Source organism: Gopherus evgoodei, chromosome 22, assembly GCF_007399415.2.
Source record: "Gopherus evgoodei ecotype Sinaloan lineage chromosome 22, rGopEvg1_v1.p, whole genome shotgun sequence".
In the NCBI taxonomy this organism is placed as follows: domain Eukaryota; kingdom Metazoa; phylum Chordata; order Testudines; family Testudinidae; genus Gopherus; species Gopherus evgoodei.
Window position 1 is genome coordinate 7,775,782 of NC_044343.1, and position 11,983 is coordinate 7,787,764.

The 11,983-nt window shown below is 50.4% G+C and overlaps 1 protein-coding gene across 1 annotated transcript; it reads left to right on the top strand.

Moving 5' to 3' along the window:
* TICAM1 (toll like receptor adaptor molecule 1) lies at nt 1–4,963 on the top strand. Its single transcript, XM_030540602.1, has 2 exons — nt 1–128; nt 2,332–4,963. Exon 2 carries the CDS (start codon nt 2,570–2,572, stop codon nt 4,682–4,684), a length of 2,115 nt encoding a protein of 704 aa, XP_030396462.1. The 5' UTR covers nt 1–128; nt 2,332–2,569; the 3' UTR covers nt 4,685–4,963.
* The last annotated feature ends 7,020 nt before the right edge of the window (nt 4,964–11,983 follow it).

Below are 11,983 nucleotides of genomic sequence, written 5' to 3' on the forward strand. Positions count from 1 at the left end.
ACTTCCGCCTCCCCGCGGCCGGCTCGGAGCCGCGTTCGCCCCGGCGGCCAGCGGGGCTCGGGCCCTGGCTTGGGAAACGGGCGCACAGCGGCTGAGGGCTCCCCGCTCAGGGCACCCAAGCGACCCAGGTAATCGCCCTTGCAAGGGCCCTGGAAGAGGAAGGTGACAGGTGGAGCCAGCCAGCCATGCCCTTCCCAGGGGCCAAGCGGGGACGAGGACAAGGTCCTAGGAGCCAGGACGTCTCTGCCAGCAGATTTTGGGGTGTAGCTAAAAGCTGGATCCACCCCGCAAGCCCAAGTTGCATTCATCCCATGGCTGCTGCCAGCCAGGGCAACATTTTCAAACTTGGCCTGGTCAGAACGAGGCGCCTGCCATCCTGTTTTGGCCCCTAAATGCAAATTAATCAGATGCCCCGATTTTAGCCAGCAAAGTTGGAGAAAAGTCTGGCCTTGGTACTTTTCCAGGACTGGTAAAGAACAGCAGGAGAGGAATCTTGGTTCCAAATACCCTGGGAAGGAATTGGTAAACTGGTAGGGAGCAGATCCTCAGCTGGTGTAAATTGGCATAACCCCAGTGATGTCAGTGGACCTATGTCAATTTACACCACACAAATGTTGAGGGGTAGGGGAGGATGGCAGGGAAGGGACTCCTTGGGAGAAGCAGGATTTTACGATCTTTAACTTCTGGGCAGATTTCCTGATTCTGCACTTTACTTCCCAGTTAATGTTCTAATAGCTTCCATTGGAGGATGTTTCAAAATACAAACAAAATAATTGGAAAGGGGGGGAGATCCCAATTTTATATGGATTTGAAAGACTGAATGGGGAAAGGATTAGCAACAGAGGCCTGCTCAGCACACTTCTTTGCTTAAAGAGATTTTTTTATTGAAGAATCCCACCCAGCCCCAAATGAGAGAACAAAAAAACAACAACAGAAGACTAGAAAAGTAAAGTAAAGTAATAGGTATAGAGGAAGGTGGGTGCAGAGCAGAAGGAGACTGATGTCTCCAGTTTCCACCTGCAGGAAGTAAAGGTTTCTAAAACAATTAAACCAAATCTTAAAATTTGACTGAGGTCCCTCTTTTCCAAAACGTTACCTGCTCTTCAGCTGCTAGCTTAGCCACTGTTACTTGCCAAGCTTCTGTTTTTATTTTTTAATAAGTCATTTCATAGAGCACTATGAACATATTCGAAGTGTCAATTCCCCCTTTCAAAAAAATAGTTTCGCGTGGTGCAGAGTGCATAAACAGAACCTTGGATGATGAATGCAATATCACCACTCACAAAGCTGGACCTGTTTTGAAAGGGCTGTGATCGTTGTGTTTGTTTTTGTTTCTGAAGAAGTTTCTGTGAACCAGAATTGTTCATGGAGAGGGAGGACAACTTCCTTAGATATATGTCTGATCTCATACATTAAGCAATCAGAGGGTTTTTGTGAGGTAGAAAAACTAGCAGCTAAAAACTGAGTGAAATTGTAAATTTCCCCCTGAAAGCTAGATTGTTGTGGGAGTTTTTGTTTTGTTTGCGTTTTTTAAAGGGCACTTTTTTCTGACGCACCTTTAAATATTGGAAGATTTTTCCAGAGGGTCAGATAGTCTGTTGGTCTTCTATAGCCAGTATTCCTCCTGACTGACAGACGCATCAACCTTCCGCTTCTGGTCCGGGCCTCTCCACCCTACTAGAGTGAGTTCTGATATTAAATTAAACTTGCTGCCAGAAGACATTGGTGAGTCTGAAGATCTTAACAAGATTCAGAAGAGGGATTAAATATGGATAATGTGAACATCCACAATTACATGAGATTGTATATATGTAATTAATATAAACCCTCACGCTTAAGGGCATAAACTAACTGAAAGGACATAAACCTGGACTCAGGAAGATGCTTTCCCTATGGACAGCTTATTCCATAACTGCCCATTAAGAGGATTTGTGCACTTTCCATCTGGAATAGGCCACTGTTGGAGACAGGATGTTGGATGAGATGGACCATTGTTTGGATCCAGTCTGGCAATTTTTATGTTCCTAACTGTGTCAGTAACGTAGCACTGATTATTTTAAGGTGTGCATTGCAAATGTATATAGCAAGTGTTTATAGCTTTGCCATTTGCTTAGAGTTATATATACACACTTGCAATAATGTATGTAGTAAAGATGAATAATACCAAGCAAATGGCAAAGACTATCTACATACTAAACAGGAGTGACATTCTTTAAAAAGGTGTGGTGTAGACGCAATGCTGACAGCACGGTGACCTTGGGCCAACCTAGCATGGAGCGCCCAGACTCTGCCTGGCATGTTTCTGTAACTTCCCATTCTGTTTGATTGCAGATCCAGCTGGTGAGCTTTAAAGAGGATGAGGATGGCAGCACTATCCCTTGATCCTGAAAGTATTTGGGAGAAGAGCTGCTGAGCACAAAAGGATTTATGTATTACCAAAGTGTGCCAGGTACTTTACAAAACACAACAGGGGCACAGCCCTTTGCTCCGTCCCTGCAGCTGGAGGCAGTAATATGCTTTTTTCATCACCTGCTTCTTCGGCAAACTGTCTGGATAACCAGCTGAAGAGATGGCAGAGGCTGGTGAGATCCAGCCAGGCTTTGAGAAGGTCTTCAGCATTTTATCTAGGATCCCAGAAGAGAGACTCGTTAGCCTCAAACATAAGCTGAAGCACATGAGACCCTGCACAAGCAGCTGTAAGCTGTTGCAAGCCATGGTCCTGCTGACTTTGGGACGAGAGTCAGAGGCAAGGATATGCCTGGACGCTTTGGGTGATGATGAAGGAGCCCTCTGCATCTGGAGGAGTAAATGGGGTACTGCAGGCAGCGAGAACCCACTGACTCCCCAGCAGGAGGCAGGTGCCGTGCTGGCCCTAGCACGGATCTACTCGCTGCTGGTAGAGGAAAATCTCTGCACTCACCTGGCTAGGGACAATGTCTACAAGGCTGCCATTGTGGCCTTCAGAGCCAGCAAAGATCCTCAAGGAGACAGACTGAGCAGCATCTTGGCCGAGGCTCAGGAAAAGTGCACTATCGACTTCAGCCCCGCAGAGACAGGTAATGACTTTAAGACACTGAGGTCTGACCCTGGGCATTTCCCCACTGCCAGCCTGGCGCCAGTGGTGAGAAGCCCCCCAGTGCAGATCGGGAGCAGATCAGTTCTCTCGGGGCCACAGACTTTGCGTTCTTCTGGGAGCCCGGCCTCCTTCATCAGCCACTTTGAGATTAGCCAGTCCCCCACGATGGAGTTTCACACCTGCTCAGCTCACCGTAACCACGTCCTGCAGCCCAGCAAGCTTTGTGGGGGTGCCGCGAACTGCACCGTGCAGCCTGGCAGAGGGAGAGTCAGCCACGGCCCACAGGATGCTGGCCGGGTCAGCAGTTCCTCTGCACCCCCTCTGCAAAGCGGAGTAAGAAGACACCCATCTGAGAATTCCCAGGCCGGTAGCTTTGTTCCCCCATCTCTTCCAGTTCCCGAAATGCCACTTCCACATCTGAGTGCTGTGCACTGTCCTGTGGAATGCACTGACCCTCCCACCATGCTGACAGCAGAACTGCAGGAACCAGGAGAGCACGTGGTCCAAAAGCCAGAACAAGAGTCACCTACCAAACTCCCTAGCTTGTGTACTGCAGGGCCAGCTGCTGGTTCCATCCGAGTGCCAGTGGAAGATTCCTATGTCCTAACAGAGAAAGCAGACACGGCATCCTTCTCCTCTTCAGGGGGCCCCCCTCCTTCCCAGGCAGCAGCCGCCCCCACACCAGAGCTGGACTGTGGTGAGAAAAGGTTCTTCAGTTTCGTTGTCCTGCACGCCAGCGAAGATGTGGCCATTGCCTGCCGGGTTAAGGAGATGCTGGAAAGCATGGGGGTGCCCGATGGTGCCACATTCTGTGAGGACTTCCTCATCCCTGGGCAGTGCCAGCTGACTTGCTTCCAGGATGCCATAGACAACTCTGCCTTCACTCTCCTGCTGCTGACCCAGAACTTCCAGTCCCGCTTCTGCATGCACCAGATGAACACGGCCCTGATGGATTCCCTCCAGCGGCGGCCCAAGTACAACTCGGTCATCCCTTTCGTGCCCAAGGAGAACCCCTCGAAGAAGTGTCCAATCCCCACCATTCTGGTGGGGGTGGTGCCTCTGGATGAGAACTCCCCTGTGTTCTCCAATACAGTGAAGAACACCTTCCGCCTCAGGAGAATCAATGAGCTGAAGGCGATGTGGAGCCAGTTACAGCACATCCGGGAGCAGCACAGGAAACAGCTGCAATACCAGGAACACCTCCAGATGCTGCAACAGAACTTAGCTGGTCTGAACCTGGGGTCCCAGCCTGGCTACCTATCCCAAATGCCTTTGCCAGGACTGTTGCCGTATCCTGCAGGAGTTCAGCAACTTCTGCAGCAGCTTCTCCAACTCCAGGCATCTTCTCTTCCAATGTTTGCCCCCTCTGCCACATACCAGCCTCACCCAGCTAGTCAGTTCATGCCCACCCAGTCGGCTCCCTCCCCTTCCCAGCACTTCATCCTCCCGCCAAGCCACCAAAACATGATGCAGGGGTCAGGAGGCCCCCAGCCCCTCATCATTCAGAATGCTCAAATGGTGCAGATTGGGGACCACAATCAGATGCAGGTGGAGAGGAGCAGGCTGGTGGCTGAGAGCTCCGATGAAGAGACCGGCGAGAGTCACTGATTGGAGGGGCCGGAACTCAGCACGGGCTGGAGAAAGTAGCACTTAGTTTCATTGCTAAATTGCAAGCTGCCTAAGGCAGGGGCTGTGGTCTTTGTTACTTGCCTACCTGGTGAGAACAGGTCCCCCTCCTCGCCTCCGGTGGAACATGGAGAGCGTGGAAGGAAGTGACCGTCTTTTCTGCTGGAGTATGAGAATGAGAATGACTCAAATTCCTGGGAAAATATTTCCCAGAACTCCTGAGGGACTCAAAGTCTTTTGAAATAAATTTTAGTTAATTTATTCCTCTTCCTCTATGTTTTTGCCTTCTTGCCAGGGTGGGAAGGGCAGTCATTGGTCTTATTCTTAATGCTACCACTCTAGGACCTGTCCTATGTGCCAATAGCAAGGGGGAGACAACGTGGCCCAATGGATAGGGCCAGGGGCTGGGACTCCTGGGTTCTATTCCTGGCCCTGCTACTGATTTGCTGCATCACCTTGGGTGAGTTACTTTAGGCCAAAGTTTTTCAAAAATGATTAGCCTGAGATGCCTGGAGCCTGACTCTTGGAGTTCCCATTGCCTTCAGTGGGAGGGGTGGATACTTGGGGCCCTAGGGTGTCACCTAAAAAAAAAAAATCAGTGGCCACTCCTTTAGGCCTTCCCCTACACACACTGTGCCTCAGTTTCCCCCTCTGAGAAATGGGGATAGTGGTGCTTATATGCCTTTGTGAAGTGAGTGGAGAGCTACAGGGCAAGGGCTAAGTATTATCAATCCCCAAACAAGCACAGAGTGATGCACCCCTTTATCACCCGCTCCAACGGAGCAGCCTGATGATCCCTGCACTTCAGTACCCTGCAGCACCTTACCTGCTGCCAAGAGCTTGTCCAGCACCCTCTGGTGAGAAACAAGGATAAAATGCTGAAGTGCCACTCACTCTGTGGCCATATGATCCCTGAGGCAAGTCGGGGAGAGGGTTACCAGAAGCACCTGAATCTGGGAAGAGGTTCTCCCCCTGTGATAACGGTCAGTAGAAAACATAGACAGCAGGTCCCCGTGTTTGTGGGCACACCTGCGGGTGTGTGTGCAGAAGCGGGTGTCGATGTGCAACTTCAGGTGGAAACAAATCAAATCCCTGACTAGTCTGCATCAACCCCACAACACAGGGCTGCGGAGCCTTGGCAGGAAGGTGACAGAACAAATCCAGTTGTGTGACTGCGCTGGGCCCAGCACGAAGTCAAAGGGCAAGTGTCTTTCCTCCTCCTTGCAAATGTGAACGTCCTGTGGAACAGGCTGGCCTTAGGCAAGCCAGCCAATTGCCCATCCTTGGAGGAACCAGCTAGCAGACTATGAAAGACCTTTGCAAAACACTGTAATGAAAATGTACCAGCCCAGGCCCAAAATCTCTTCACTCCTGATTCCAAACAGCAACACAACAGTGCTCACCCCAAGCAAACAACACTTGGTAAAGCTGCAGGTACTCAGGAGCTCCAGTGAGCCTGACCGTTAAAGTCCCCAGCGCTTGTACCCTTCAATATCCAAAGATTTGGGGTGTCCCAACCACCTTAGGACAACCGAGGTTGTACCACAATTTTAAAGCACTCTGTGAAAGCTCAGAACAACCTACAGCACAATGGTCCAGACAAATGTACAGCAGATGTTACTTAATGCAACTGTCCATGTCCAAGGACTTAATCAAGGCGTGTTAAACTGCCACAGCGATGCAACAGGGATGAATGCTTTAGAAATGCCTAGATAAGGGGCCATTCACAGCACCTGTGATGTAATTGCCAGTTAATTAAGATGGAGTTAATCAATTTCCCTATTTGCAGAGGACATGTCTAGCCTCCCCTTATGGATATAGCAATAAACGCTTCCAACAGGGCAAGCTAGGATTGTCACTGCACCCTTAAATTTGGGATTCAACCTTCAAACTATGGTCAATGTAGTTTTTATATGTGTTATTTCTCTTTGTCCTCCGTGCAGCATTAGGAGAAACAAACCTGCAGGGCCATCCCTCTGCAATCCAACATCATGAATCAGCCCTGCTCCGCCCCCCCCCACCCACCCCTCCAAAAAAGTTATGAGATTGGCTTAAAAATCATGGGACTTTAATAAGTGTTGGGTTCTTCTTATTTCCCTGCTGGGATTGAGTCTTTGGAGGGGGTTTAATTGCAACCGTAAGGACCAGAAAAATAATTGTTTTAAAGGAAAGCTGAGATTCTTATGTAATCACTTGACTCCAGGTGCTGGGACTTTAAGACCAAATAATGCAAAGACCCGTGATAGGCCCAAAAGCTGGCAATGCGCACAATGGTGGAAGCCATAAGGGAAATCTCCCATATATGGCTCTAATCTGAAAAGTAATTTTATGAAAATGGCTGATGGGGGGAGGGCGAGGAATTGTCTACTTATTACATCTCTTATACTTGTGTTTGAAGGCCCTACAGTGCGAGCAGGGCCCTCACTAGCTGCTGTGCAAACACAGATGCTCCCTATATATTGTGGTCCACCGACTGCTAGAGCAAATTTTGCCCTAAGAAAGAATGGGATGGTGGTCATGGTGCAGGGTGTATGTGGGCTGGGGGGGAGGCTGTTCTATCTACCAGTACTGCCAACTCAGTGGGCTCAGCGAGAGACAGAGCAAATTGCCCCGGGGTTGAGAAAACCCAAGTGGTGGACTATTACAAAAAGGCTGTCTCGTCTCACTGAAGCTACATGTAAAGCCCTAAGGGGAAAGATGGACCTGGAGAACCCAGCTGCAGAGCTGGCTTCTTTCTTCCTCCTCGAGTTACAAAAAGGAGAGACCCAGACACTTCTTTGGGGGAAACAGCTCTTTACTCGGCCAGAGCTTCCTCTACATCCAGGTGAAGCCATCGCAATGTCCTTCCCAGTGGACCACTCCATTGTAAAGCCGCTAGCGTGAGCGCTGCTCTTTATACCCTCTTCCAGCACTACCTGGGACTCAGACTGCACCACTACAACTTCCCGTGAGGGTGGAAAACTGCCCAGTGTTAGGTAATGGTTTGTTCTAATTCATCCTGTTGGGGGGCCCTCCCTGATACATTGCTGGCTGCAGGAAGCTAAAGAGGAAAAGTGTTTTCATAATTCAAATAAAGCAAAAAATCATTAAATAGAAAGAACGTGGAAAGGGCTGATTGGTTGAAACAAAAAGGAGATGAAGCCGAGGGCCTGTAAATTTGCACTCCAGGAGTTGGAAGATCAAATCCAGGTCAGGACTTAGTGCTGGGGAGGGCTGCAGGTTAGAATGGAACATGAGGCTTACAAACGCTTATAACTGGTCTTTATAAAAGGGTGACTGTTACCTGGGACTTTCAAAATTCAATTAGCTTTTTACTGCTGTTCCAAATCAAAGTCTTCCCCACTGCTGAAATGTACAGCAGGTTCCTGATTTCTTTCTCTAACTTTGCATGTCTGGGATTTGCATCTTTCATATTACAGCTGTCATGCAGCAGCGTCGAACTGGTTTCTGTCTGGCTCACTTCTTATCACCATGACGGGGTTCTGCTGGCCTAGGTCTGCTACACCGGGAAGTGGTGTGCGTCTCATTTGAAGAGAGGGGGGTTGAACAGGTGGCCCTGCCACTAGAACTCGGCCAACAATTCTGCAGAGGATGCACAAGTCCAAAGAGACTCCAGCTCATTCCTCCAGAGCCTCAGGGCGGAGAGCAGTGAGCAGTGCCTGAAGCCAGCAGCTGCGGTTCTCCCTACGCACAGGTCTGCCGAGTTACATTCTCACACAGTCAGAACACCCTGCTTTGCTAGTGCCCACCATCCATGCTTTCAAAGCTACCTGCTGGCTGTTGAAAAACTAGTGCCAGTACCACGTGAGGCCTTTTGGGAAACAATCAGAATGGATATATCAAGGTCTGACACTGTAAACATTGGGCCATGATCACATGCAAAGTTCATTAAAAAAAAAACAGCGTCGGGGTGGTGCACAGGCCGTTTCTGTGGCTCTCTTGTCTTCATCATTACCAGAGCTGCTGCATCATGTGAGTTATGTGCACCGTCATCGAGGCCTTTTTTGTGTGCAACAGCAAGAGCCTTTCAAGGCGCTGACATTCCTCACGGCACCTCTCTGGACGCAAGCAGCGGAGCAAAATGAGAAGTGGGTGCAGTGCAGTCTCAGTGCGGGGCACTCAGCTCCATTAGCCTCTCCCAGGAAGAGCTGCCGGGCTGAGTCACAGCCAGAGAAACGTTTCGTATTTAGGGGAAATACTCAGCAGAAAGGAAGTTCCTGGCTGTGATGTAAAATATTTCAAAATACCTGATACGTTGCTGTAGCTTCCCTTGACCTTCCACCTCCTCCAAGAGGGACTTTTGGGCCAAGCAGAACTGCCAGTTGCCCACACAGATCCTGACTCCCCCCCCATCTCCCCATCAGTTTTTTTGCTCCCAAGGCTGGATTTTCAGGGGAGCGCCACACCACCCCCAGCTCCAGAAAAAGTCAATGAGAGCTTAGTATCTTTGGAAGCAAGCTATTCAGGGGGGAGGGGTGTTTTTGTGGTTAAGACACTGGGAGGGGACTTGGGAGAACTGGGTTCAATTCCTGTCTCTGCCACAGGCCACCTCTGGGACCTTGGGCAAGTCACTTTGGCCCAGATCCTCAAATGTATTTCAACTCCTACCTCCCACTGATGGGGATTAGGAGGCTAAATATCCTGGAGGCTTTCATCTCCTGGGTCTCAATTCCACACCTGTAAAACAGAGAGAACACTCCCTTTTGTCCGTCTTTTCTATTTAGATCGCACGCTCTTTGGGGCACGGTCTGTCTCTTACCATGTGTTTGTACAGCACCCAGCTGTCTGGACCTCAGCTGGAGCCTCGGTGCTACTGTAATACAAATAATAACGTGGCTGAGGAAGGGCTTTCTCCCAGCCAGGTTTCTCTGCTTTGATCTTGCAGTGCTAAAAACGGTGACAATAGTATCATCGCCAGGGCAAGAGTTAGCACATAATCAAATTAAATAAGTGCACACCAGGATGCAGGGGGTGGGCTGGGAGGGAGTATGACCTTCTGTAAGTATCTTCAGTAATAGCAAAGGGAACAGAGTCAGGCATGGGACTAGGACCGTTTCTGTACATTCTCTAGGCCCTGCCTGGAAAGAGTTTGAAATCAGTGGTAAGTTGGGTTAGTCCGTGACAGGGTTTAGGCTAACCCACCTTGGGGGGAAAAAATACCCTGTGCCCGCTGATCCTGCCAACTGTTAGCTGTGACTGGGTGGCAGCACGGTTCTCTCTGACTCAGGTCTAGGCCCATCCCTTGGGATCTCCCAAGTGTTTGTCAGCATCCACTGAATACTACTAGCCCTGGGGGTTAGAGGATGCAGCCCAAGCCAGACTCTCTGTGGATGGACAAAGTGCTTCTCCTGGGCCCTCCGCTTTGATTCCCAAAACCAGGGCTGCAGAGAGCTGGCCAGCACTCCACCCCTAACACGCCCTGTTGTGCTTTGGTACATATTGTAGCCCTCACAAGGCCCTGAGCGTGCCTAGGGTCAGTGAGAGTTAAGGATGCAGTGGGAGGATTTGCACTGGCGGGCCTGTGGGTGTTGGAATCAGACCTTCACCTTAATGGGGATTTACAATATCACAGATATAGATACTTTGAGTAAACTATCCACCACCTCCCTGGTCATTTGTCTCTTGAAACGCCACTCAGCAAGTCTGGCAATAGGGGGCTCTCAAATGCCATGTAGCCATCTAGCAATCAGACGGCTCACAACACCGGCAAGGGACCTAGGGGACAACCCAGTACCCTGGCCCCCTGCCTCTGTCCGTCAAGCCACATGGCAGCACCTTGCCACATCTGGGTGAGGAAACTGTATGCAGGGGTGCAGGAGGGAGTGCGGGGTATGGGAGGGGGTGCGGTGTGCAGAAAAGGCTCAGGGCAAGGGATTGGGGCACAGAGATGCAAGGTGCATGAGGGGGCTCAGGGAAGGGGGCTAGGGTGCAGGAGAGGTGCAGAGTGCAGGCGGAGGCTCAGGGCAGGGGGTTGGGGTGCAGGAGGGGTGCGAGGTGCAGGCAGAGAGTTGGGAGGGCGGTGTTTAGAGGTATGGACAATGCATAGATCCTTCTGCCCCCCCACCTGGGGGCCACAGGGACATGGCGACCGCTTCTGCAGAGTGGCACGGGGCACACGGCGCCAAGGGGGGGCAATCCCACGGGCTGGATCCAGACCACTGGGGGGCAGGATCCAGCCCACGGGCTGTAGTTTGTCCACCTCTGGCCTAATCACACACTCCAACCTTCTGCACAACCTGCCCCCCACCCAGCCTGCCGGCCAGACCAGGAACTGCACCCCACTGCCCCTTTATAAACAACCCCACAGGCTGTGGCTTCCACTGTCAGAACAGCTCCGCTTCTGTTTTTAGCTGCGTAAGGGGGCTCGGTAATGGCAAGCGCGACTTGCTTTTTATAGCCTTTGCTCAGGGCTTCCAAAGGGAATGGCAGGACCCAGGGGCCTGGATCCAAACAGAGTTTCCTTCTCAGCATTTTCCCTCCCCTTGTGTAACCTTCCTTTGCCTAGGTATTGTGTTACCACTGCCTGGTCTGATACCCAGGGCCACTCTTTCCTAGGGAACAGAGTATGTAACCCCCCCTCCCCAGTTTCACATGACACATTTATGGAGAAGCGGAATTGACTGCTCAGGTGACGGGGCTGACAACTCAACAGAGGGCAACTGATGTAGCTTGTACAGATGGGACCCGTTTGCTGGGATGAGTTAGATTGGGAAGGGAGGCCTATAGAGATTTGACTGTGTTTTTCTCACACTTTAGATGTAGCAGGAATGTCAAGTGTTACCCATTTCTGCCAGAGATCTCCAGGGAGGACCAGAGAACGGGGGGAGGAGCTTTCTCAGCTCTCTTGTGAAAGACAGGGGAGGAACAGAACCTTTGACAAGGTGCTTTTTCCTTCCAGACACTTTCAGCTTTGAAGCCAATGGGTGTTACTGCCAAGCAAAACTCACAGCATTTCAACCAGAATGACTCCAAATCCCTTTGCCCCCTCAACCGCTCAGCTTTCACTTGGTACCAGCGAGGTCCCCATTCCCCTAACTCTTCAGCCAACCAAAGACACGGCCAGGAAAACCAGGACAGAAAAGGGGTAAACATTTCAGCTAAGGGACTTTGGAGAATGGGATTTAGGTGCCTAACACTCACAGGTGCTTTTGCCATTTATTGCCAAGTCCTGAATTACTGGTGTAAAAACCAAGCGTTTGGTTTTCAAATGCACACACACAAAACCCACCCGTCAGGAAAGCAAAAAGAGGCCACAGCCCCATTTCTGTTTTTTATAGTTCA